This window comes from Colossoma macropomum, unplaced genomic scaffold (genome assembly GCF_904425465.1).
Source record: "Colossoma macropomum unplaced genomic scaffold, Colossoma_macropomum, whole genome shotgun sequence".
In the NCBI taxonomy this organism is placed as follows: Eukaryota; Metazoa; Chordata; class Actinopteri; order Characiformes; family Serrasalmidae; genus Colossoma; species Colossoma macropomum.
In genome coordinates this window covers 4,112,111-4,138,914 of record NW_023494802.1, presented here as the reverse complement: position 1 = coordinate 4,138,914, position 26,804 = coordinate 4,112,111, and the positions used below count along the sequence as shown (strand labels likewise).

The 26,804-nt window shown below is 37.6% G+C and overlaps 1 protein-coding gene across 1 annotated transcript in view; it reads right to left on the bottom strand.

Moving 5' to 3' along the window:
- The window catches only part of LOC118822302, an 81,605-nt gene that overhangs the window by 42,976 nt on the left and 11,825 nt on the right, over nucleotides 1-26,804 (bottom strand). The window contains exons 2-3 of the mRNA XM_036591262.1: nucleotides 11,154-11,258; nucleotides 10,999-11,028 (exon numbers count right to left, since the gene is read on the bottom strand). Coding sequence (XP_036447155.1) covers nucleotides 10,999-11,028; nucleotides 11,154-11,258 — 135 coding nt within the window. The remainder of the gene's footprint in view (nucleotides 1-10,998; nucleotides 11,029-11,153; nucleotides 11,259-26,804) is intronic.

Below are 26,804 nucleotides of genomic sequence, written 5' to 3'. Positions count from 1 at the left end.
GTTTCTGCCTATAAAATTGCTGGCATGCTGGGAGCGGCACGCATCAGAGATAGACCCAAAGCACATTTTTGCTCTTTATGCCTGCGTTACCGCCATAGTGCATTGGTTATCGCGTCCGGTGTGAAATGGCCTTAAACGCTTCACTTTCCAATACCTGTGAATGTACCTTGAAGCACCCAAGGGTGAGAATACAATGTCTTGGATCTCAAGGTCTTCAGTCTACCTTATTGTTAATTAATCAAAATAAAGAATAATGTACCTTAATTAGGCTGTAATATTGTGATGAACCATTTGTTTAATTGCTCCTCAATAATGGGAAGTAGGCATGTTTTATGTGTGTCTGCAATTTAGTACCTCTCCCAGCTGATTTTGCAGCTGCAGATACAAAAACAGTTCCAACCCCTCAAACCTGCTCTGTTAAAAAAAACTCCAGTGTTAAAAATAAAAGCTAAATGACCAATCGCAGCTTTCTCTAGAGATTACATAACATCTGTTGTCCACTGACCACCAAAAGCCCCAGCCATTGAAGACATCACAGTCACTTTTGAAAGTATTCTTAATTTGATAGTAGGATTTCATCAGTATGCCAGTGCCTTCACATAACAACCCTCAAGTTACATTCCCAAACTCCTCTTTTTAAAATCTGCCTTTTAAAAGCTGTAATTTAGCTCTGCCTAAGGGATAGAACTGTCCCAGCATAAACAGATGTAATAAATACTAAATCTTTCCTGGGCAGACTAATGACTCTTAAATTATCATTTGCTATATCTAAATTGAAAATCAATAGAACTGTGTAATCTGAACGTCCCAGTGCATTATTTGTAGGCTTACATTGCCAGAAGCTTGTGAACTGACTTATGAAAGCACTTATTTAGTGCTGCTTTTAGTATGAAGGCCCACGCCAAGGCTTCCAAGTCAAATTTAGATCAAGCAGCTATAGATCTGGTGACAGTCGAGAGCAGAAGTGGAGCATTGCATCTCTCAGGAATAGTTACAGTTACGACTAAGACTTCAAGGGGCATTTGGGCTAATACTACAGTTTAATATGCAATCTCTGTGTTATTGCAGTATTTTGTAGTGAAACACTATATCTCTCAGCCTCATCCGTCTGACAGAACTCACCATTTTAAATCATTTTCATGGTTTTGTTCATCAATATTCTCTCACTACAATAACCAGCATGCACTATGCAAATACATCATACAACCACTGACAATCCCTGTGGTGTCAGGAAATACTGGCTACTAGACTAGCCACTGATCTACAGGCTAATAAATACAACCAAGCTAACATTAGTATAATTCTTATCTCGGTTGTCGATTCTATCTTTATGCAACACAAAATGGACAGCATAGACAAGTTTTTGTTAACCCTTTCAGCCAGAGAAAATGGGCCAAACAGAATTAAGGTTTCTAGCTACCTTGCTAACTTTAGAAGTTCCCAATTCCTAGCAGGGACATTAGCTATCTGCTTTCCTTCTCTGTTTGCCAGTTAGCGAAAAAAAAACCCCCAAAAAAAAACAGTCTAAAGAAGTCATAGTTTTCAAAAGTTTCCAATATATTTAGACAGAAAGTGTTTTTCCTAGTGTTTAAACCTGAAAATTGCACTCTGGCTACTGCAGAACCGCTAAAGAAGGCAAGTAAACGTGTATAACAGATGATAGACAGTGATAGTTGAGTTTTTCATTGTGGACAGAATATCCTTTTAAAGCACATGCATCAGACTCTAGTCCTGGAAGGCTACAGCATAGCAGAGTCATTAAACACTGATTCAACTCGCATGTTAATTAGCAAAGCCTTGTGTTGAAAGAGGATCATCTATGTTCCCAGGATTCTATGTTTCTAGGGATCTATGCTCCCTGGGCCCTTTATTTTGTCATTCAGATTTTTAGCCCTAAGATGCCAGAGTCCTATTTTCTCTCTTTGTCATTTTGGAATTAGCCCTATATTTCTGGGGTCTTAACTGGTCCTATATGGTCCTACGTCCTAAAATCTGAAAGTATATTGATGTACATGCTGTTTCCAAACAGATTTCCTTAACACATCTTGACTGAACAACTTACTGAGCAGGAATTGCACTAACAATGCAATTTCTGGGCACATCCTCAACGACAGCATCTACCCTCCATTTCAGTACTGTTTTTATCATGCCCTTGTCAACTTGCCCTCAGCATTTCCCCTGATACCATCTCAAGTTTGCTCACTAACCTGACAGTGAGCAAGCTAAGGGCTACACAACTAGCAACAGCAAAAGAGAAGGACAGTACACCACACTTAAACCAGACAAAGCAATTATTCATCTATTCTCTTAAAAAAAGATGGGGCTACCTCAGCTTGGCTAGCCTGAGCTGTGATGGTTCTTTAAGAGTTTTTTGATAAAGAAAATGGTTCTATAAAGAACCATGGATTGATGGACAGTGAGCATGAATGTGTTATAGACAGTTCTACATAGAACCTGTTTAAAAACAGGGTTCTATATAGCACACCAAAGGGTTCTTCTATTGTTACAAGCTTGACACTATAATAATAGAATAATCCTTTTGGGTGCTATATAGAACCATTTTCTTCACTATAAACCCTTAAAGAATGATCATTTTTAAGAGTGCACAACATTTGCTTTGCTAGCCTAGCTGAGGCAAAGTGCATTCCTACTGAAAACTCTGCTCCTCATTGTTCCCTGTATGACCTTCTTTAGTTTTGCACTTTAGCTACGAGGCTAATGTAGCTAATAAGTAATGGAAGCCAATATCCCTGATAGCAAGAGGATAGTGGACCACTGTTGGCCCACTGATGTCAAAGCTGGTGGTCCACTGGTGTTTTGCTCAGTGTTTTCCAGATGGCCCACCGGTGGTTAAGCAGAGTATTAGACAAAATTCCACTTATCATCGCTTTTTTTTTTCGTTCATCACTCACAGTTCAGTTTACTGACTTTTTCTTCCTACCTTTCTTTAGTTATACTTTGTAAATTAGTTTAGTAAATAATTTTAATTTAGCACAACGTCAACAACATCTGTAAAATCATTTTACATTAGGCCTAGACATAATTTTTTTCTCTCGGTTGTTTGTAATATTTGTCTTATTTTCTAAAATAAAAGTCTGTGCACATTTAAAATCTGTTTGGGGAGATTAAAAACTAGTTAGAGTTTGTATGCAGGACAATAATCTGGGTGGTCCACGGGTGGACAAGCAGTGGCAAACAGTCAGCAGGGTGCCAACCTTATTAAGCCAGCGGGCCGATATATGCTTGCTATCTGGAATCCCACCAATTAATACTGTGCAAAACACATGCCTAGATCATACAGCTGTTAAGCTGCGTATGTGGTGCTTTCTGACACTTTATGACCCATAATCAAAAGCTGCATTGCAAAAAAGTTAAAAACAGTTCTAGCAGCCATCTTGAAGCTTGAAATGTCTGTACATTTGTCAATTGTTATGAATAACAGTATAACATTCCGTGTCAGAGACCACATAAGTCTATTCGAGATGAAGAATCTGCCAGAGGAGACAGAAAAAGCAGAGGAGAGCGTATCCAGCCGTGCATCTCAATGACGGCAAAGACTCAGTGTCAGCAGTGAATAAAGAGGTTTTCTACTCAGACATCCAGCTAATGCCTGACCTGTGGTCAGAAACACATTATTCTTACAAGAGGCAGACAGAGACTGATAGAGCTGTGCAGTAGTGCTGCCAACACGTCTATTGTATCTCACAAAATCTCAGAGACAAATAATGGCAGCCTATAAAGGCAGCCAAACACTGCACAATGCACAGCGCTCATCAAAAGTCTGGTGACACTTTGCAAGTTGTTTGATTCTGTTACTTCTCACTTAAATATAGAGTTAGGTTTAGTTAGCATAAAGCAGCTATGTGCTAAGCCATATACAAAGGAATTACATTTACACATACTGTTAATATTCTCAAATGTAGGGAAATATATTTACATATATTTCTGACACATATGTACACAGTAGAAACTGTCCTCATTACATATAATTAATCTACAAGTATGTGTATATATTTTAATATATTTACATATATGTTAATAAATGTCCAAAGCAGGGCTTCTCCTTAATAATAAAATAAAAATTTTCTAGCCTGATCTTTACTTGAAAGCTTTCTAAGACTTCCTTGTTTGGAGATTTGGTGTTAAGACATCACATGTATTGGAATATAAAGGAATATCTGTACATGTATTTTTGCTCCATATGGGTGCATTTTTAGCTTCAACACTCAGGTTCATCTCTTTTAAAGTGTCTTCCTTGGTATGAGAGCAGCAGGCCCATGTAATGACATTTTGAGGGGCAGGGCCTTAGGAAAAAAGTAAAACCTGAATGGAAGTTTTAATTAATTTACAGCATATTCCAGACACTCTTATCGAAAGAGACAGTCCAATTATGTTTCAGGGCAAAGCAATGCTAGTGTTCAGTGTTTTTCCAAGCAAGCCTCAAATATCAATATATTGGTCAAAGGCAGAGGTGAAAAGAAAGTGAAAAGCTTTCCCAGGATTTTGTTCCAACTGGAGAGGATTTTTACTTTCTGGACCCAAATTTACCCCCTCAGGTCAAAGCAGTAAATTGAACCCAATGCTCCAGTGTTCAGAGCTGTGACATTAGCTATTAACTATCACGCCATCTTACACCTGCTCTCTTTAAGTATGTAGTCTGCTTAAGAGATCACACTGCCTAGATCACATTGAGGAGAAATTTTTATTTCACTGCTGTCAGAACAAAACTTTGTGTCTCCATTTTTGTTATTTTTCTGTTTTTGACATAATTTAAAAATGCCTGTTGGCCTTTACATTGTGTGCGAATTTCACGATGTATGGACCAAAAGAAACAGCCCAAAATGGAAAAAAGTCTGGTTCCATTGACTTACATCAAAAGTAAAGTATGTTTTTTCCTTCTCCTGTAAAGTTACCATTTTGGACAAAAGAGGTTTTGTTCTGACAGCTACAATTTACTTTGGAATGTGTCTGAATGTGCCCAAATAATGATCCGACCACTTTCTTTTATTAAACTATAGTTAAAAGCTCATACTGGAACTATTTTTGCCCAAATGTGGCTTACACACCTAAAAGGTTTAAGTGCTGATGACTGTTGACATCACAACAAAGGAATAAAATGTGTGGCCTATTGCTCTCAAATTATGGCTTCTGTATGTTTTTGCAGTTTTGGCAGAGAAACAACAGTGAGATCTAAACAGTTTAATAAGTTAAGCTATTGCAGACCAACAAAGAAATACATGAACAGCTTGGTGTACCCAGACTTTTGACAGGCAGTGTAGTTTCTGACTGCATGTATGTAAAAGTCTGGGTGGGGAATGTGGGGATGTACCTCTTGATGTGTGATAATCTCGGCGTGCATTCAGGGATGCAGGCGTATTTGTTTGCGCAAGTGAGCTGTGGCATTTAGCAATGAGAACACTGAAGGGGAAGTTTCAGAGCACTGGAGGAATGTAGAGCTAAACAGCAGGAAAGACGAACGCTCCCAGAAACAAGTCACGTAGCTGGAAGACTGTCAGAGATTCTGGTTCCCCAGATTAATGTAAACATAACAGATAGTTTCTGGGGGATGGCTAAATATGGAGGCAGTGATTCGAAACATTGATTGCTTTGAGTATTTTCAGCACTGACACATCCAGGTGCGTGCGTGTACTGCTTTGGAACATGTGGTTCATCCTCAGGGTTTGAGCTTCATTCCTGAAAGAGGCTCATCCCCAGCGTAGATGTAAATCAAGCCTTTATCTAAGACTTAAAATGCCTGAATCTCTTCTGCTTCCTGTTTCCTCCCCTATGCACAGCTTGGGTTTCACTTTTGATGGGTTCTTTTGACAGAAGCATTGTGTTTTCTTCTACCAAAAGCTCCACAGGCTATTCTTCTGGTTATGGTACATGTAGAAAAATAATGCTCAGCTGTCTTACCTGGAGCGATGGCATACTACACAGTACACTGCAAATGCCTAGAGCAATTTGCTGCTCATGCTCAAGCAGGTGTTAACAGTAACCACCAGGGTGTATGTTGTGTTATGCATTAGGTATTAGCTTCTGTACAGAATATGCTGCAATGCCTTAAGAGTAACAGCAAAATAATTCATTTTTTGATTAAATATATCATTCCTAAAGGAACAATTCACATTGCCAGGTGACATTACACAAATGGGGCCTTAAATCTGTTAGGTAGTTAGCCACAGATCTAATTAGCAATGCCTAACCAGCTATTGAGCCACCCATTTCCAGTGAGCATAGCCTTTGTAATAGAGGTACAAAGTCAAAAATAAAGCAGGAATGAATGAATGTTGAAGCCTGAACGCTGTCTGAACTCACAGATCTGAAAGATGACGTCCAACAAAATACAAATCTGTATGTTGTCTTTTTTATTGATGTCACTCACCTTTGCCCTACCGGGTGGACAGCCCCATACATCACTCTCTCCCTCTTCCCCCAGCACTCTCACACAAGACCCTCTCCATATGAGGCCCCATTACGGCAGGTGAAAAGCTGTGATTTGTCTTACGTGACAGACCCTTGATCACAACCCTGTCCAAATGTGTTGACCTTCACAGAAAGTGAAATTAACTCAGATTGTCTGTCCTTGGGCTAAATTCCCAGTGGTAGTCCCAAGTGACCGACTGAGTCAGCTCCTTTTTCACTAAAAGGAACATTCCATTTTTTCAAACTAATATCTGCTGTATCTGTAACATGCTTGATCATCACAGACAAAAATGTTGTTTCCTTGCACTGAAGAGCTTCAGACAGTTTTGAAAATATGTGGCTCCAGAGCTCTTTTACTGCCCTGTTGCAGCTCCAAAGCAGCACTGGATTTTTAGGCAAAAATAAAATAGTTCTCCTTTGCAGTAAAATAAAACTTTTTAACAATAAATGGTTTTAAATGCTGGAGTTAATGTATAACTGCCTATTCATCCTTTAACCCTGAAGGTTGGCATGCAGAGTGCTGGTCACATAGCAACACAGACAACAATCCAGCCTAGGTAGTAGCTAACGAAAAAGCAAAGAGAAAGATTTACTTTTGAGGAAACAATTCCTGCCAGAGATGTGAGAAAAGCAGCTATCGCTGAGCTAAAGCTTAAAGCACAGCAAAGTAAGTCTGTGTTTTCATTTATATAATATTTTTTTAGCCTATACTAGAACATTAGGACATGCTGAGACATATTTGCAGCCAAGACGGTGAAATGTTACTTTAATAAAATAGATATGAAATGTTGTGGCTCACAAGGTGGTCGGATTTTTGTTGAAACTTGACACAATGGCTCTTCTTAACATTTGGGTTGACGACCCCTGGTTTAGGCAAACTTAACTACTGGGCAGATTTTTTTAACCCAATCATTTTCATATTTATTTTAATATTTTAATTGTTTAAATGTCACATCAACAAAATGTATTACCTTAACTTCTTATCCTATTACATGGGTTGACCAAATGCTTTTCTATGCTCTTTTTTCCACAGTACTGTTTCACTGACTACAGGCCTCAGTGTTACAGCACATTGCCTAGAGGCCCAAAGACTAACCTAATAAAGTGGCTAGTGAGTATAAGCTATATTAGTCCATGTGCTGCCACTCGCTCTGTAACCAAACTGAAAACCATATTTTACATTTCTGTAAAGAATCCCACAGTGCATTGCCTAATTAGGAGTTTCTAAAAAATGAATTTAAAATGATGTGCCAGCACTGAATCAAACGTCATGCTTTGCACGAGTCTCAGACTTCAGCTATAATCATTACTGAGTGAACTCATCTGTCCTAATGTGACAATGTGCAAAGCAATTAAACAAAGCATGTGATTAGCCCTTTCCCATCAGCCTCCATATACGAATGAAAAGATTCTGCTGTCATGACAGGCCTATTTTTCCCCCCTTTGCTGTGTACTGTATCAAAGCAAAGCGATCCTGAGGGAGACAGACTATTTATAGCATCTCTGCTTCAATGACTCTAAATTATTAATAACTCAGGTTTTTTTTTAGCTAATAAGATCAATTTCAATGAAGTTCACGAGCTTTTGCCATGTTTGGGTAGTAATCAACAGCAGAGCATGGCTGTGCTTGTTGAAGGGGTTGTCATGGTGCTGCAAGCAGCTCTTAAAGGAAATATATTTCATTCTTTTTTTGAACATACTATAGTTCCCTGTGCTCTGTAAAAGACATCTGTGAACAGTAAAAACAAATAACTGCTTAATCAGTCTTTATGTGATGGGTTTTACCCTGCATTTTCAAAGTCATTTTCTAGGTTTTGATGTTGTATGCCAATAAGCATTGCTCTCACTGGCTCTCAGTAGAGGAGATGGAGTAGGGGGTGTAAGGGGTTGAAGAGGTCAACATTAGCTGTAGCAAAGCAGAGTATATAGTAGGAATGGGTATTCCAACTAGTTTTAATATTTTCAGTATCTGCTAAAGTTTATGAACTCTATCAGTGGGAAGAAAAAACAGACCTTGTCCCAAAATTATAAAGGGCTATAGGCTGACCTTATTAGGTGACAACATGAAGATACGTTATTAAAGAATAGCTATCAATATATAGCAATGTTTAATGCAGAAACCGTATAATTCACTGTGTAAGTATGTTTCGATGCTTTTTTCCACTAGCATGCAATTGGGGTTTTCAATGCAATGTTAGCACCAAGTTAACGGTGGTAAATATGTACATTTTACAGCTTTTATAGCTTTAAGGGCAACATAAAAGTGGCCATTTTATTTACCTATTTCTGCTAATGATGCTGTTGTTGTGTTTTTTTTGATACATATAGAACTTAATGTAACAAAGCTGAAACTGAGTTAACAATTTTTATTGTTTGTGTTATAAACTACATTTTCAAACAAGAAAATACATTAATAGGAATGTACGTCACACATCAGTTGCATTATATCCAGTGTGCGAAATACCCCCTGGCATTTCAGGGTCCCATGTTGGCTGGCTACTCCAGCGTTGAATGACTGCAACTCAATCGTCATAGTCTAGCTTTAGTGGCAATAAAATGTTTGGTTTATTCTTCTGTTGAAAATAATCTTCTCTAGTTTGGTAATGAGGTCTTCCTCACATTAATTGAGATCTGACACATCTCTTTTTGACACAGTTCACTCTTTTCAACAAACTCTTGGGAAAATTGGGCAAGTTTTTAGATTTACAGTAACAGTTGTTATGCTATGAAGAACCTACTGGGTGAACTAATTGCTACAGCGCCACACTGAGTTAGAGCAATGCTGCAGCTCTAGTTAGTTAAGAAAACGGGGCACAAAGAAAGCTCAGATTCTACACACGGAGATTGATGAAGTGATTTTACTCTTGCAAACAGGGAGGTGCAAACTCTTTTGGCAGCAGATTTAAATGAATAACTTCCTGTTTTTTTGGCCCAGTACTGGATTGTTGGTTCATGTGATTCAACACAGATGTTTGAAGCTTGTAACATGCACTTAAGTAACACTTGCTTTACTCTGGATGTTGACTAGTTCAGTAAAGAATTAAACCCAAAGTATGCCCCTGAATATTATTGGAGCCTGTTAGCTTGTTAGATATAGGTCCAGCTTACTCTTACTAGGTATCCCACCAAAACCCTGTTAACCCTGTCAAAATTACATCACTGTTTTACACTGTTCTGTCCATCGCAGAAATGGCAGCAGTGATGATAAAAGTATGAAAGTATAAAAGTATCACGTACTTTCTGTTAACCTATAAGACCCAAAGCCTGCAAAACTGTAGGTAACTTCTTGCCTTCATAACTTCCACATATCAGACCATTTGGCAGACCCGGCTCTAACTAGCTAGCATGACATCATTGAGCTGTGTGACGTCAGCATCCGTGAGTAATTTGGCTTGAAAAATCACCAACAATCTTGATATTATTGCTCCGCTTTTTGGCCAGCAATCCAGCACCAAAATCACCCAAAACCCATCTGCTACTGTTATATGTCTGCTTTTAGCCTTCATATTATAAACAAAGGGTTAAAAATAGTCGCTTCTCTTTGGAATCCTCCCACTCCACGTTAAATGGTGCCGCATTTACATTCGGCGCCTCAGTCACAATTTAAGGTGGAACGGGGAAATTCGAACAAGAAGCTGGAGAATGAGAAGTGACTTCAGCCTCGGAAAACAGTTGAACGTTGAAAGACATTTTACGAGAAACTGATCTACTTCTGAAGAAAAGTTTTCTGGCGGAAATTGGAGGAAAGCGGCTATAGCTAAAGCTTAAAGCAGAACAGAGCAAGTCCGCATTTTCGTTTACCTAACTTATACTAGGACATTCGCACATACTGAGACATACTGGACATAAATGTTGTGGCTGCCAAGGTGGTCTGATTTTTGTTGAAAGGACAAAATGGCTCTTCTTAACATTTGGGTTGTGACTCCTGACCTAACCCAGCCTTTAATGCAGAGGGTGCCGGTCGGATTTCTCGCTCATCCGTGTGTGTTATGTGCCGCCACAGACTGTCCGGGCGTTGCACTTCCGCACTTCCAAGTTCCCCCTTTTGCGTTCCACCAACATTACGTTATTAATTAAATATTTAGAAAATCGATTTTTGACATTTGTAAATCGATTCAGAATCGTTCACGTCCGCATCGCGATGCATCTAAGAATCTACGAATTTTTTCCCGCACCCCTATTGTTCAGTAACTACAGGGACTTCAGTGCAAATGGGTTGAGCTATTCTCTGGTTGTAGAAGTGTGTAATAAAACTTTGGGCCTATCGGCGGGTGATGGGCTTCATGTGTTTTATAACTAAGCACGTTTTAATATTGCCTTGTTATTTTTGTTTTTGCCTATGTGATAAGCATTGTTTACTTTTATTGTTCAAACATCAAGCCACCCAGGGACTGCAGATGACAATTAGCCATCTGGCATCTTTTCATTATGAAATAATGATGCTGATTAATGTGTATTCCCGGGTTAAATAAACAAATAAAAGTAAATTAAAATGACTACAGGATTCTGGCATTAACAGCAAGCAAGCATGCACAGTTTAGGATTAAAAAAAGGACCGAAAATGTTACATACCTGACAATTTTGGAGCTGCCATAATCAGATCTGAAACACAAAGCAAAATGGTACAGGGCATTAATCCACAGATGCTTTAGACAATGGTGTAAAGATGCAAAAGTAAGCTGAGCAGCTTGAACTGTGGGAAGAATTTTAGATCATGGCAGGATTACGGAGGGATCTTGGGCCAGCCTAATTGGACTTCCTCTGGGTGAGTGCTAACCTTCATCTTCTTAATTACAGCCACTGCAGCTGCCGCTTTTACAGCACGTTCCAGCCTGGGTGGCAAAGCCAGGAACAAACAAATGTATCAGCAATGTGGACTTCTTTTTCACTGCTTCCATCACTGCACAACATGTCCAAATACATGTCGTTATATCACCCATACCGGTGATCTGCAAGTACTTTCACAAAGATATGACACATCCTCATCATGCCCATGGAATCTGGCCCAAAATGTATGAATTCACTTCTATTAAAGACCCCTATCCAACATTTCTCTTGTTTTTTATTATTACATTTTTTTGAAGGCCCACTTGTAACATTTTATTGGTTTTATCTACCAAAAGCACTTATAACCCATTCTTACACGACCATTTCCAAACTCTCTCTCTTAGAATTAAACAGGCTGCTTTTAAGACTGATATATGCTCTGTTCTGACTGGCTGCCCTGTTTTGCTCCTTATTCAAAATATACTGAGTAGGCGGATAGATGTAAATGCACGCGTTTTTGTGACATCACAAAAACAGTGAATTCAAATGGGCTGTTTGTGCAGTTTACTTTCCTTATATGGATGGTATGAACTGGACAGTGAATGGTACCATTTGAAACATACTACATCAAAATGTTTAATTTAAAAAAGCAAGCAAAATTCATTTTTTTTTCCATTATTGGGGCCCTTTAAAATAGCTTTTTTTAATAAACATTAACAACTATTCATTTAGTATTTTAAATAAAAATGAATGATAGAAGTCTGAAGCTTTAGCATTATAAAACAGTTGATAATTTAGTGCTGAGGTATTTATAGTGGCCTAAACCAATAGTTGATAGTGCTAAGTAAAAATAAAATGCCATTGGGCAAACGGTATACAAAATGTAGGCATATAAAGCAATGTAGGCTCATAAAAAGGCTGTGCTCAATAGATATGTCTGAAAATAGGTGGGAAACACACATGGTAGACCTTTACAACCAATCAAAATGGGATTCAAGTTAATGCTAATAGATTACAGCTTATTAAAGACAATATGATGAAAAGGCCATTTGCCTGCCAGATGAGGACAAGGCTGAATTTGTAAACAATGCAAAAGTATTAACCTATTTTTAACCTGAATCTATAGCGTTTAGTCTATTATTGTGGACAATAATGTCAATGCTTTTTCTCTGTAAACTTAAAGCAATTTTACCACTAACAATGTTTCTTAGGCGACGGTTTGAGGGCTTACTCGACAGATTGAGTGAACGGCTCCCTCACTCAGCCTGATCACAGAGCCGTTCTGATCAGCTTTAAGGCACACAGAGTTCAGTTCCTTCACTTTCTGCAGAACAGGCCTCAGAGAGCCTCCATGTTCTTATAGTAGGTGCTGAGCGTGATTGGCAATAAACACCAGTGCAGCCCTAAGCAAATCACCCACACTGCAGCCACCCAACAGGATATATCACAGAGAGGCAATAAACTTTTGGGCCACAGCATGGACCAATTTCCTCGAGCTGCCTGCTTTATATACTGCCTACATATACTGTGTCCTACACTTCTCAGCAGCGACAAAGACAAAGACTACACTACACAAAGGCTACTGCTAAAGGGTTCTTTAAGAGTTCATTAGTAAAGCCAGCGTACATACATTGCAAAGTGTTAATAATTTTGGATATAACCAGTTTTTGAAAAGAATAATAGCTGACTCATAATTAAAAAAGCATTTTTATTATTCTAATAAAAGTGGTAAGCATAATATAACACACATATTTTTGTATGTGTGAAGCCACTCCCACCAACGTATATCATACAAAATGTTCTTTGCAGTGCAGTTCTTTTTAAATATTGTTGATGTACTCAACAATAAAAATCTCCATTTTCTAAGATGTTTATTTTTCTACATTGTTTGACTACAGCAGCTATACTTTACATTGTATAAAAATTTCAACCCAACTGCTGCTAGTTGCTCAAACCTTAGTATATCAAGTGAAATATGTAATCAGCCATGCTTCCAATATGCACTGTAAAAACAAAAAAAGACTGGCAGCATGGGTGTTAAAAAACAGTAAAAGTATGTTTTCTCAATGATGGTAAAAATCCGTAAAATTACAATCATTTCATTACCTAGAAATGCTGCAGTTTACTGTAATTCAACAGTTTCACTAGGTAAACTGATTAATCTGACATACAGTATTTTACCATCATAATAACAGTAACAACTTTTAAAATACACACAGAAGTGTAAAATAAAGGTGATCACTTGTTTTTGTGGATTTACATTGTACTTATGTACATTAACAACAGTAGTGTTAAAATGCAATACATCATTTTAACCTCTTTTTCAAAAAACAGGAAATGACCACTGTGAAAACATATTGTATGCAGTCTTTTACAAGGAAGGGAAGTGCATTCTATGTTTTTTTTCCGTAAGCTGAGTTTGAGGCTTGTGCACCAGTTTCAAACACAACACAGAATGCAGTGTAGAATGCATCCAATTTGCATTTGAAATAAACTCAGACATTTGTTCATTAACATAATCAAACAAACTCTGAGTAACTTTGTTTACATCTTGTCTTAATGTTAAAATGGCGTGTAAAGTGAGATGGTTTAAGGTGAATGAGTGCTGCCTGAAAGACGCTCCTTCAGCACTGCTCTGAGAGGAGGATCGATAGGGTTACTTCTAGAGGTCAGGAAGGACAAGCGCAATGCATCTGTTCTTGCTCCAGAAGACAAAGCGCAGACTTGTGATGTCTGGAAGAAATCCAGCTGTATGGAGATCAGTCAGCCCTCACTTACTGGACCTCTTTTCATTTTCAAGTAGGATTTAAAGCTGCACTATGTGAGATTGTTTATTTTTTTTTTTGTTAGTATATTCACAAACTGTAAAGCCTGAAACAATAATTCACAAATCAGAGTTCTTGGGGTTTTTTGGGCCACATCATACTTCTTTACTTATTAATGCAATTATCACAAGCACAGGCTCAAAAAAAAGGCCCAGCTCAATGTTTAGGTCTCAGATGCAAAATCAACATTATGCTGATGAAGATATGATGACAACAGATGAATAAACAATAACTAACTTACATCACATCAACTCACATACCTGATTAAAGAAGCTATTTATAAAGTCCTTAATGAGTTGAATAAGGAGTTTTAGATGAAATTCGGCCTTAAACTTCAGCAATCTATGGTACTCCAAGACTCACACTCCCCATTCCTATTTAAATGGCTTTACAAAAGCCTGTTTGTTTATGCTTCTTTTGTACACATCTGAACAAATAAAGCGTATATTTTGATTGACCTGGGTTGGTAAAGTTAGGATTTCTCTAAAGTCATCTGTAAGTCTTCTTACAGAAAGAATTTTAAAAGTAAAGGCTGGCTGCTTTTGAGAGAAACAGCATCAAACAGGCCTTTGTTCGTGAGCAGCAGCACTAAAGTGGCTGGAAGTCTTTTGGTTGAAGCTGGCCCAGCATTTATGTCACCATGTGTCTACAGAGCTATGAAATGTGCTGATAAACATTCCACATATTTCATCTCTTACAAGTGAGCTAATCATTGATTTTAGCATGTCCTGGCTAAACTCCCAGAGCAAGCAGATGTAAAGGAACAGGTCAATGCAATTAGCCTGAAGCTGGAAGATGCATTTTCAACAGGACCCTCAAGTTTCATCAAAAAAAAAAAATCTAATCTTCTCAAATCTGAGTGTTCCTGAACAAAGCCCCCCAACACAGTTTCCCTCAAGTCATTGAACTCCTCAGACCTGCAGTCACTCTCAGAACCACAGAGAGCACCTTCTGTTCCTGCATAAAATTACATTAAAAACTTCAACCTAAAATCAAAATGGACTTTTTTTTACCTTGGTAGTTCATGGTCCCGATCATATTATGCACGATTCTTTATATCATATAATCTTTTCTAAAAATTTATATGTTTCTTTTTTATAAAAAGGGTCAAAATCACAGATTACACAGGCCTACAAGAAAGTGTCAGAGTCTAAGTCTTCCAAGTGGTCAAAAATGTATATAATAGCATAATTACATTTTTTTCTGACAGTTTCAGTATATAATCACAGTATATGTACACAAACACACACATATTTGTGTGTGTATAACTATATCTATATCTATCCATATAGATTGTATTGCAACTATTTTAGATACTGGAATAAACCATTTTATTTGTGGTTTAAATAAAGCAACAGTGGCTTATTATTCTGGGATGTCCTTCACTTTTTAATAAGAAACATTTTTAACAACTTATGTTAATCAGAAAAACTTTTATTGTGCAAAACAGTAAAAAACAAAAATCAACAATACAGAGATAAACGTGTGTCAATATTGTTTCACAAGCCCTTCAGGCCCTGCAAAAATAGTGTGACGTGTTGTTTCACGTGTGATTCTCTACAAAGCTTTTTTGTTATGGTTGAAATTTCACAACTTTTTGTTCAAATTTTCTGTTCCACCTTAAATGGAGCAGCAGTTACATTCTGGAAACTGTACAGGTACCTGAATGTAAAAGCTGCTCCATTTAAAGCGAAACTGGAAAAGAATAAGAAACTTCAGTCATTTGTCTTATACGTGTGTCCCATACACTCGTGCCTCCAACCGTCAGACACTGCTGGAATTTGGAAAATGTTTGTGTTCAGCTGCTAGCAAGCAATGAGGCACAAAGGGGTTATGTAAAGAGGCTTAAAGAACGTCCAGGATTCTTTACCAAATAAAGACTTCCTGTGCATCCTAGTACAAAACCATTTAAGAACCTTTACTTTTAATTAAAGATATTTGCCTTGCAGTCTGCAAGAGCCTCAATATGTTTTTAAATGTACCATATCCACAAAAGAAATGTTCACAAGACCCACTTTTCCCCATATGTTCTCTACGCACGTATAGTATAGTTGGAAGGGAAATACATCCACTGCCTTTGCTAATGAGAAACGATTTCCTCAGCATGCCAAACCCCCAAGAGTTAGCTGCAAATGTTCAGTAGTTTAAAGAGTGCCATAAAATATACAGCACCTCTGGAGCTAAAAGCCTGAATATAAACAACACATTCCAGGTTCTGTGCTGCTAATAGATGTGCAATGAATATAAATATCATTCCAGTGGCCTAAGAATTTAGGAGGATTTCAGAATCAACAATTATGGTTGGAAGAGGTTGTCCCTGTGGTAAAAATACTGAGCGCAAAACATTGTCCTAGATGTTCACATGTTTCCATCAATCACAGTGATTGTTTAAGCCAGGGCTCCAAAACTACACACCCACCAGCTACCAGCCAAACTACCACATCCAACATTCAGAGGCAGCTTGGTACAGTCCCTCATATATTTAAATCTGTTTTGTCTTTAAATTTTAATAATGCTTTATCTTTAAAGTTTGTCTTCAAAATCAGTTTTTATCTTTATTGTAATTGAATAGTTCACAGAACAGGAAACATAATTTTTTTTCACCTCAATAATTACAGGTGCATGCAAAATGACATATTTTGCTGATTTTTAAAATGAAAAGATATCCTCTGCAGTAAACCATTTTAAAAACTAAAACTCTTCTGCAATGTTATATTTTATATTCACATTCATATTTATATTTATATTATTTCACTTCCAGAATTTACTGATATTTAGTGGGATCCTTTTATCTATATATCCATGCAGTGCTTTCTGTGCCACTGACTGCTACACAACCCCAAAACATAACAGACCCCCCCCCCACACACACACACACACCCAAGCTTAACAGTTGTCAAGGTATTCCTTTCATCAAATGCTGCTCCTTTTTTCTCTAAAGATAGTTTTGGTGATTGTGGCCAGAGTTCCATTAACACTTCATCAGTCCACAGCACTTGTTTCCAAAATGCCTCTTGCTTTTCTAGATGTTGTTTTGCATAGCTCAGATGTTTACTTTTGTGATAAGGCCACAAGATGTCCTTCTTATGACTCCTCCATGCAGATCATGTTTGTTCAAGCAATGCTGCACAGCAGAATGGTGCACTGTCAGTCTTGTCTCAGCTGAACCTTCTTTGGTTTCATGTGGGGGTTTTGCTTTGCCTTTCCAGCCAGCATATGAGCTGTTCTATCGAAGAGTTTTCTTGGTTTTCCAGATCGTGGCTTAGCTTCCCCTTAACTGCCATATCTTAATGACATTTCAGACAGTGTCTTTTTATATATGTCTTTTTTATAGTCTTCAACTGCTTTTGTAGGCATCAAATAGCTACTTTTTCAGATACTTTTTCAGTGTTAGCACAAGGTTTTAAAAATAACATAATTTATAACGTTCTGGGATTGCCATCAGCTAATGGTTCATAATGGCAATTCTTGACCTGCCCAACCAGTCATAACGGGTTTTTCAACCACCTAAGGTTCTGCACATGCCACAATTACTACTGTGTCTGTTTCTAAGTTCTACATTTAAAAAGCAATGGTTCATTAACATTTGCAGAAATGTTTTTTTTATGTTTTTTAGTATTTTTTTTTTCAAAATATGTGATTTTGCAAGCAACAGTATAAGCCTAAAAACACTTGTAAGTGGGAAACAATCCATCGTCACGCATACGGCGAACTCTCTGAAAGAAACGGACTTCATCTCCCAGAATCCTCTGGGAGATCACGACTCGGCAACTTCCCTCGGACTCTGACTCCGACACGGACTCCATTACCCACAATTCTATGGGAGATCACGTGACTTCTGACACTCGCTCACGTTCCAATCAGCGCTCCCAATCACCTGAATATTAACTGGCAGCACCTGTGTAGTTTACTTTATAAGCCCAGGCTTTAGTACAGTTCAGTGCGAGGTATTATTTCCTGTTGAACTACAGAGCGTTTGTATACTGACTGCCATTATCCCGTGTTTGAACCTTTGCTTTGTGTATATCGACTCTGCCTTTTTGTCTTTTCCCTTTTGTGCTTTTGCCTCTACTGACTGATCTGTGTTTTGGAACTTTTTGCCTATATTTTTGACTTCGTCTTTTGTTCTGCCCTTTTTCGGTTTGTTAGCCTGGTATTATTAAACGCCATCATCTTTTACTTCCGCGAGCGTCTGGTTTCTGTTGACACGTCACAATCATAAACAGTTTCGCTAAAACAAACTAAAATAACATCTGGATGTGCTCAAGTTCAGCCTGTGTTTGATGAAACATGTTTCTTGAAAACCCATTCAGTTATTAAATGACTCATTAAAATTCATCAGAATTTTCATTCTGCAACCATTCAGCTGCCCCCTCTTGGAGTAGACAAGAAGAGTAGATTACTAAAGGACCCCCAGGTAACTGGAGTTTGAGACCCCTTGTTTAAACCATCTGTTCACTAAAGATAAAGCAATGTAAAATATTGTGTTAGTTGTTCTATAAGACAATCTTTATATTATATTATATTATATATTGCATATTATGTTATACACTATTATTTATTATGATTTGAAATAATTCTCATACCTGTAACACATTAATTCACATGCCCTACACTGCATCTACATGTACTTTTCAAAACAAAGCAATAGGCCACACTGTACTGAAGTACATGGTGTACATCTGCCTCCAAATCCTATGTGAGGTGAAGGACAGCCTATTCAATAACACGATCATACATCTTTTGATCATGAAATCCTCCTAAATACACAGAAAATAAAGACAATTTCTCTGCGCCTGCAAAAACAAAGCCAAATGATATTCAGACGTAGTAGAATGAAAGAGCTCTAGAAGGGACTCTCTCCATTTGTGCTGTCAGAGTAAGCGCACTGTAATGGTTATATCAGAGCATGAACAGAATGGGCTGAAATTGCTACCTGCTTGTTATCCAAGTCCACTGCAGCACACAGAGAGCTGTGCATTGCTTATTACTGTGTGAGTGACGGTCTCAGTACATTCCCAATGCGCTAAATATTTATGTGAGTGTGCACATTTGTCTGTGTCTCAGAACTTGTTTTCATATAGTTTTAGGACGATAATGTGGTGAATATGTAGATAAACCTGAAATAAGCAGGGCAAATCCACCTTCTTAAGACCAACAAAATTTCAGAAACTGTAGTACTTACATATCGTCACCGTCAGAACAAAACTTTGTATATCCAAAAAGGTACATTTACAGGAAAAGGAAAAAATGTTATTAACTTTTAATGGAGGTTAATGTCTACTCATCCTCATATTTTGACACAATGTAAAGGGCAAATTATGTCAAAAAATTACAAACAACAAAAATGGAGATGTGAGCAACAATCTATATGATGCATATGGGATACATTTCATTACAGATGGATACTTACATGTATAATAGATCTGAGACATATTATTATTACATGTACAGCACATGGCAGAAGTTAGAGACCACCTATTATTTATTTCATTTTCAGTCAAAATACCCATTAAGCAGCATTTTTCAGCAGAAGAAAAAATATTTAACAGAAAATTACACAGAAGCCTCAACAACTAAATGTAATACCATTTTGTCAGTATTTAGTGTGTCCACCCTTTACCTTTATCTGATGTTGAGGTCTGGACTCTGAAGTGGACAGTCCAGTGAAAACTGACAGATACTTTATTTGATTTACAAATGTTCTTCTTTTTGTCCAGCGACAGTTTTGGCAATTACCAGGTGTTGCACCATTGTTAGGAGCCCAATTTTATCTATAACTTTTACTCATTTTTTGAAAATCCTGCTTTTTCTTTGACTTTCTCCTTCTGTCAGTGATTTATATCTAATCTACCCTGAAATATATCCTGAAAATGAATAACATGTACTTAATGACAATGTTAATGGAAATAAAATAAATCGAGTTTTCCCTGAGAACAGAGAACACTATATATATATATATATATATATATATATATACCTAAAGTGCTGTGCAAAAGTCAGAGACCACTCTTGATTTATTTGGTACTGTAAGTTATATACAGGGAGATTAACTCAAAAGAGGCCCTGAATATTCTGCTGTGTAATCGATCCGACGCAGGGGCATCCCGGCTTGTTCGAAGCTCCATATACCAAGGAGCACATTGCACGCTGTTTCGTTCAGATTGCTTCGTCCTAGTGACAGTTATTACAGAATATTCGGGGCCCCTTTCGAATGAATCTCCCTGTATATATATATATATATATATATATATATATATATATATATACACACATTGTATGTACATACAATCTTGTATCTTCAAAACTTTTGTAACTTTATAGAGAATAGTAAAAACGTTCAATGTTTCAATGTAAATTCATGTAAAATGATTCCAGCTAATTCTGGACTATTACAGTTGGTCCACTGATGAATGAAATTTTCACACAATGTAAAGGGCCGTTGTCATTTTCAAATAACATAAAAAAAGAAAAACAACAAAAATGGACATACATGTTTTTGTTCCGACAGTGACAATATACATGCTTACATAATACATACAAATACTTACAGATATAAAACATATGGAGCTCAAGTCCCAACATTGTATAAAAACAAGTGCATGTGTTTGTGCGTGTATGCATATATCTGCAAGTAAGATAAATTGGAGGAATATGCGCTGTTTACACAGCACTCCCTGCACAGCTAATGAAATAAATTCATCTTGCGGTGCTTTAAATTTAAAGCGGTCTGTTTAGTATGCAGCTGCTTTGACACGGGCAGGAAGAGGCATCATGTCAATGGCTTTTTTGGCGTAAAGGACCGGCTCTCACGCTCCTCCACCCAGCGTTTAACTGTGTTCCAATGCAGCTGGGGATACTTCATTGACTGCCCTTTTTCATTTGGCATGGAAATGTCAGTACCCATCGGAAAGATCATTCTACACTGCTTCTGGTGGGCTGAGAAGTAATTCAGGGATCCGAAAATGCCTCCGGAGACTCACACCAGCGCTCGTGCACCCGCAGCCTATTTCAAACCTCCAGCATCCTGTAATCTAATCTCAGCCTCAGCTAACAGCACCTCTAACTGAATGTACAGGCTTTGCTGTGATTGCTCTTCTCTGCCTTTGCTTGCACTGGACTGCGTGGCCTGAAACAGCAATCATCTCAGTATAGATCCCTTATAAAGCATCTTTGCAGGGCTAATATTGCTGACTCAGTGCATATCAATCTCTCTGTTTCTGCCTTAGTAAGCATAACCAGCAAGAAAGGCATTAGGATACAGAAGATGTGGATTCTGATTGAGATCTTTAATAGGATAACATCACTGCTTATGAGATATCTGCACTGCATGTACTAGGGATGCACAATGATAATGGCAGGCCTGTCACAATTATTACACAATCGGCTGACCATGTTTATTTGAGCTGATCAGAACAAATATAACGTGAATTGGGTTTGTTTTCATCTGTTGAGTCGAGGAAAATACATGTAAATAAGAGAAAGCAGAAACTGCATTTACTGAGACACATCATGGGTTACAAAAACAACAAAAGTTCTAAAGGACTGCTATAACACCTTCAGAGGGCGATGGTGAGAAACTTTTAGCAGCAGTGAGTGATGTTTGTTTATTAGATGTTTGTTAATAACACTTTTAGAGGGTGGCGGTGAGTAATGTTTGTTTATTAAATGTTTATTAATAACACCTTTAGATGGCAGCAGTGAGTAATGTTTGTTTATTAAATGTTTGTTAATAACACCTTTAGATTGCAGTGGTGAGTAATGTTTGTTTATTAAATATTTATTAATTACACCTTTAGAGCATGACAGTTAGTAATATTTGTTTATTTGATGTTTGTGAATGACGCCTTTAGAGGGTGGCGGTGAGTAATGTTTGTTTATGTGATATTTGTTAATAACACCTTTAGATTGTGGTGTTGAAAAATGTTTATTTATGTTTTCTACAGCCCACTGACTCTGTAAAATCAATGGTTTGAAAGTATGCATTTTGCAACTGGGTTTCAAGTGAGTTGCTGGACATTTTACTTGCAACTCAAATGCAATTTAATATTACATATGTTTCAAGGAACTAAAGTTGCATGGAAGTTTCACCATGTAAAGCCAGCCTTACAGGGCTCATTTTTCATACTGCAGCCTTCTGTGATGTCAGTATTAATAGAGGTACATGTGGCTTTACATCCTCTGTTTCATTTTTTGATCTGGATTGATCAGTGGTTTGGAAATATGTTGTTCAAAATGATCATGTGGTGCATTATGTGCTTTTTGATTAGCTGTTTCACAAAACTGAGTTGCTGCATGCTTTACATTATGCAATTCAAGTGCCATTGAGTTTCATGTAGGTTTTGAGCAACTAAAGTTGCATGGGAATTTATCTGTGTAAAGCCAGCCTAGGTTTCTTCACACTCACATATCTCATTTGCAAAAATTCTTCTTTAGGGAAGCTAAAGTGCTTCTTCAAAAACGCTCCAAAGAAGTATCTGGCAGCTTTATTTTTAAGAGCATGCACAGGGTTAACTGCCTCTTCCTGCTCCTGGTGATAGCAGCATTAGTATTCTGGCTAGAAGAATCCCTTTAATAATCTCCAGCAGGCTGATACGGGGAGGCGAAATCACATATCGACCTTCAGTCTGGTGGGTTTACTACAGCATACTGAGGAAAAACATGCGGACCACTACTCAGCCTTGCGATTCTGAAACGTGCCTTTGTTTTGTGCAGTGACAAACTGCTTCACCTCTTCTGCACATGCACAGCACTTTCAGTTATGCTATTATTGCAATTTGTAATTACTTAGTGACAAAAAATAAGGAAAAGTAGTTAAAGGAGTTCTGCTTAGGGCAATATTGCAACAGTATGACTTTTTTTTATTCTTATATAAGTAAAAAATTATATTGTATCCAATATTGTCTGTAAGTGGAGAGAACCGGTCCCTGTGGGCTTCTTTTCATTAGTGAATTAAGGCACATCCACATGATTAGAGTCCACAGGGGTGGTTAGCAATTTCCTTTGACATTTCATTCGTGACCAAAGGCCTGTATACAGATAAATATCATGCTAATTTACCAGCTGAAAATGACTAGCCTAAAAACTAAAAAATCTGACACACGCTGCTACACATGGGTTCAAAACTACACCACATGTGGACACCTGCTGACCCAGTGTTTCCTCTGAAATGAAAGGTATTAATAGGGAGTTTGCCCCCCTTTGCTGCAGTAACTGCCTCTACTCTTCTGGAGAAGCTTCACACTGACACGTTGGAACACTGCTGTGAGGATCTGATTGCATTCGGAAAGTGTGCAATGTCATTGTGGTCAATAGGCCATTTTGGTAGTAGGCCAATTATGTAGCATAGAGTAAATGCTACACTCCATACAGTTGTGAATTGTAATACAGCTAATTTGGACATGCTTATCATGTATCATGAAAAAAGACATTTTCATGATACATGATAAGCATCATATTTTTTTTTTTAGCTTTGATACAATTGTATGCTATAGTTCAAACACCCAATTTTATGCACAAGACTTTATAAAGAAGGAAGCAGGTCAATGGTTAAAAAATGAAGATGAAAGCTTGTAACGCTCAACGTGACACCCATGTCCTAAAAAAAAAAAGTCATGCCCTTCAGTATAAAGAGCCAGTTGGCTTGCTGGTTATGGAAAAACTCTCAATGTGTAGATATGCACAGCAGCCAGAACAAGTTGAAACTATTTATGCTGTTTTTATCAGATTTTACCCGTAATTATACATTTTTGATACATTAATGTGACTTTTTGTTTGGGGTTTATAGACCTCTCCACATTTAAAGAGACTGCCTGGTCTTGAATGACTGGATGACTGCCCATGGGCATTGCCAAGATGCCCGTTCAGTGGACAAACTGTCATATATGGACTTTGGTTACACATACTGGAAAATAAAAGGTGCCATTACTTCTGCACAGGCCACTTTTTAGGTTAAACCCAATATGTTAAATTTATCAAATAAACAGTGACTGTGCATTAAAATGTGCAGAAGTGTGTTCTCTGTGACTCATTTGCATCATTAAGTGGTTCTCCAGACTGATGGAGAATGTGCTGTAGGTGGTTCTATATAGAACTTTTTTGAAAAGGGTTCTATACATCACCAAAAATTGTTCTTCTATTGGTTTGATGTTAACAATAAAAACACTTTTTAGTGCTATATAGAGAACCCTTTTCAAAAAGGTTCTATATAGAAACATATAAAACACATTCTCCTTCAATCTGAAGGACACTTTCATTATGCACAGAACCCATTAATCATGCAAAGCGTTCTTTGCGTGTTCAAGGTTCCATACAGAACCATTTTCTTTACTAAAGAACCTTTGAAGAGCCATCTTTTTTGCATAGAGCTGTAAGTATGAACAGACAGAAAAGCTTTGGTAGCCCCACATTAAAAAATACAATAAAAAACTATGAATACAATTATTTTTATTCAGTGTTTTACACTGTTCTGCAATAAATTAAGCTAATCAGGATTAATTTTGCTCTTTGTAATGAAACATGCAGTGGCTCAGTGTTCTTAAAATACTGACGATGTCCACGATACAGTCAGAAAAGCATACTGGGTTACAGGGTAAGCCATCACGATAACAATATGATCATACTGTCCACCCTCCATTCCAGCTCATCCCTAAGGTATTGGAAGGAGCTCCATCATTCCAGAGAACACAGTTCCACTGCTTCAAGGCCCAAAGATGGGGGATTTATACCCCTCTAGCCGACATCAATATGGACATGATGACCTTGGGCTCATCTGGAAAGCAAAGGACTGAAGAAGCAGAGTTTATTCTAAGTGGAAGGGAACAGCTTGCTTTACAAATAATAAAAATACTATCAGTCTCACAAACAGAGATACAGCAGAACAACAACAAGCTATGGATAATAACGAGGAGTAGATTCTGAAAAGCTCTCAAATATACCATCAGCAGGTTTTTATTACAAAGATGCATTACTTTAAGTACAAATTTGACTACTGGTGGCTTGTAGATCCACTAAATCTGCACAGATTTGTTCTAAATCAGGAATATATTGACTGCATATCCAGGTGGATATTCAAGTCAGAGAAAATGTATTAGATATTATTCTATAAGTTCAGGGTGTTCTTTTATCCTTATTTTAGTCTCAGTTTTGTTTAGGGTTTGTTTCCCAAAAGCAGTCTTTATGAATGAGCAAATGTGTGCACTGTTGGTGATTCCATACAATAAAAATATACTCCAATATATTGTATTTACATTTTGGAATATGCTGACAACATATAACAATTCGTTCATTTTTCATATGGATAATCAGTGGCAGTACATGAAACAATATTTTGCAGTTTTTAATGAATATCTTAAGTGCATGTAATAGCATGTTTTCTGAAAGACTGCAACAGATCTCTAATGTTGGAGTGCTTGATTGTGATGTGAATGTGAGTATATGAGGGGCATATGTGGATCAGTAACACAGTCCATACAGCTGGGGTCAGAGAGCAGCCAAACAGCAGCATCACCAAAACAAATCCATAGACAAATATCCAGAAAAAGAGGGAAAAGGTCAAAACCAGTGGGGCACTAATGAAGAGAAACACTACCCACTATAACTCAGAAGTAGGAAAAGCAGAACTTGGGAAACTAGAGCAGGAAATTAAGGCTAGGTAACTTTAAAAAACATGGCTCAGATTTGCAGACCAATCTATAATACTCTGCAACAAAGAACATTCAATAGAGGCCAAAATACTATCACACGACATTTTTCCAGGTCATGTAATATCACTATTTAACAATAATTAGTATAGGCATTTCCTGTAGGTTTTGCATTTATATTCAGGTCCAATGCCACAGAACCCATGTGTCAAACACAAAGCCCGCAGGCCAAGTCAGGCCCATGACACAGTCATACTTGGCCTGCGAAACTATTTTAATTTTCTATTCTTACTAGCCTGTTTCACCCTGAGATGCACTACAGTCCCCAGCATGCACTGCAACATAGTGTGCGTTTTGACCTCCTTCCCTCAGCAACAGACTATGGGCCAGCAGTTGCACAAAAAGAAAAGATGCTTGGTTCTCTTTTTCTAGTTCTTCTTCTCTTTTTCAAGAAGCTGTTTGAAGATCAATCCTTTGTTGCTAATACTGAATTGAGGTATTATTTGAGGTATAAACTTTTTATTGAAAAAAACACCTCAAATACATCACCAATATTCAAAAAATGCTTGATTTCAATCATTTATGTTATCGTTTCATTGCCCAGGCCTAGAGCTGTATATTTACAGGTTGGGCTGACAAGACACAGGTGCAAACAATACAAACAAACAGGACACAGGTGTAACAAAGGACAAATGGGCAGTGCCAGGATGAGAGGGAACCTGAGTGGGCAAAATAATTTATTTTTATTTAGAATTCTTTTGAATAGGTATTTAATGCCTATTTTGCTGTTGCACTTCTGGCATATTTTGAATACACTGGCCCGTTCGGGTCATGGCCAATTGTTAAATAAGAATGAAATAAAAACACAGCTGGCCCACGGATTTGCAGAGATCTTTTAATGTGGCCCATTTAGTGGTTGAGTTTGACACCCCTGCCATAGAAGAACCATTTTTGGCACCCTAAAGAACCCTGTTTGGATGAGATTTGTGAGTGTGAAGACCCCTTTAAAGGCTTAAAGAACCTTCATATAATATAAAGTTTCTAAATTTTGTTCCTCTTAGAACATTGACATTATTTGGAGGTTATTTCAAGGTTCTTCAGACTTATAAATCTCATTTACAAAAATAATTTTCTAAAGAATGCT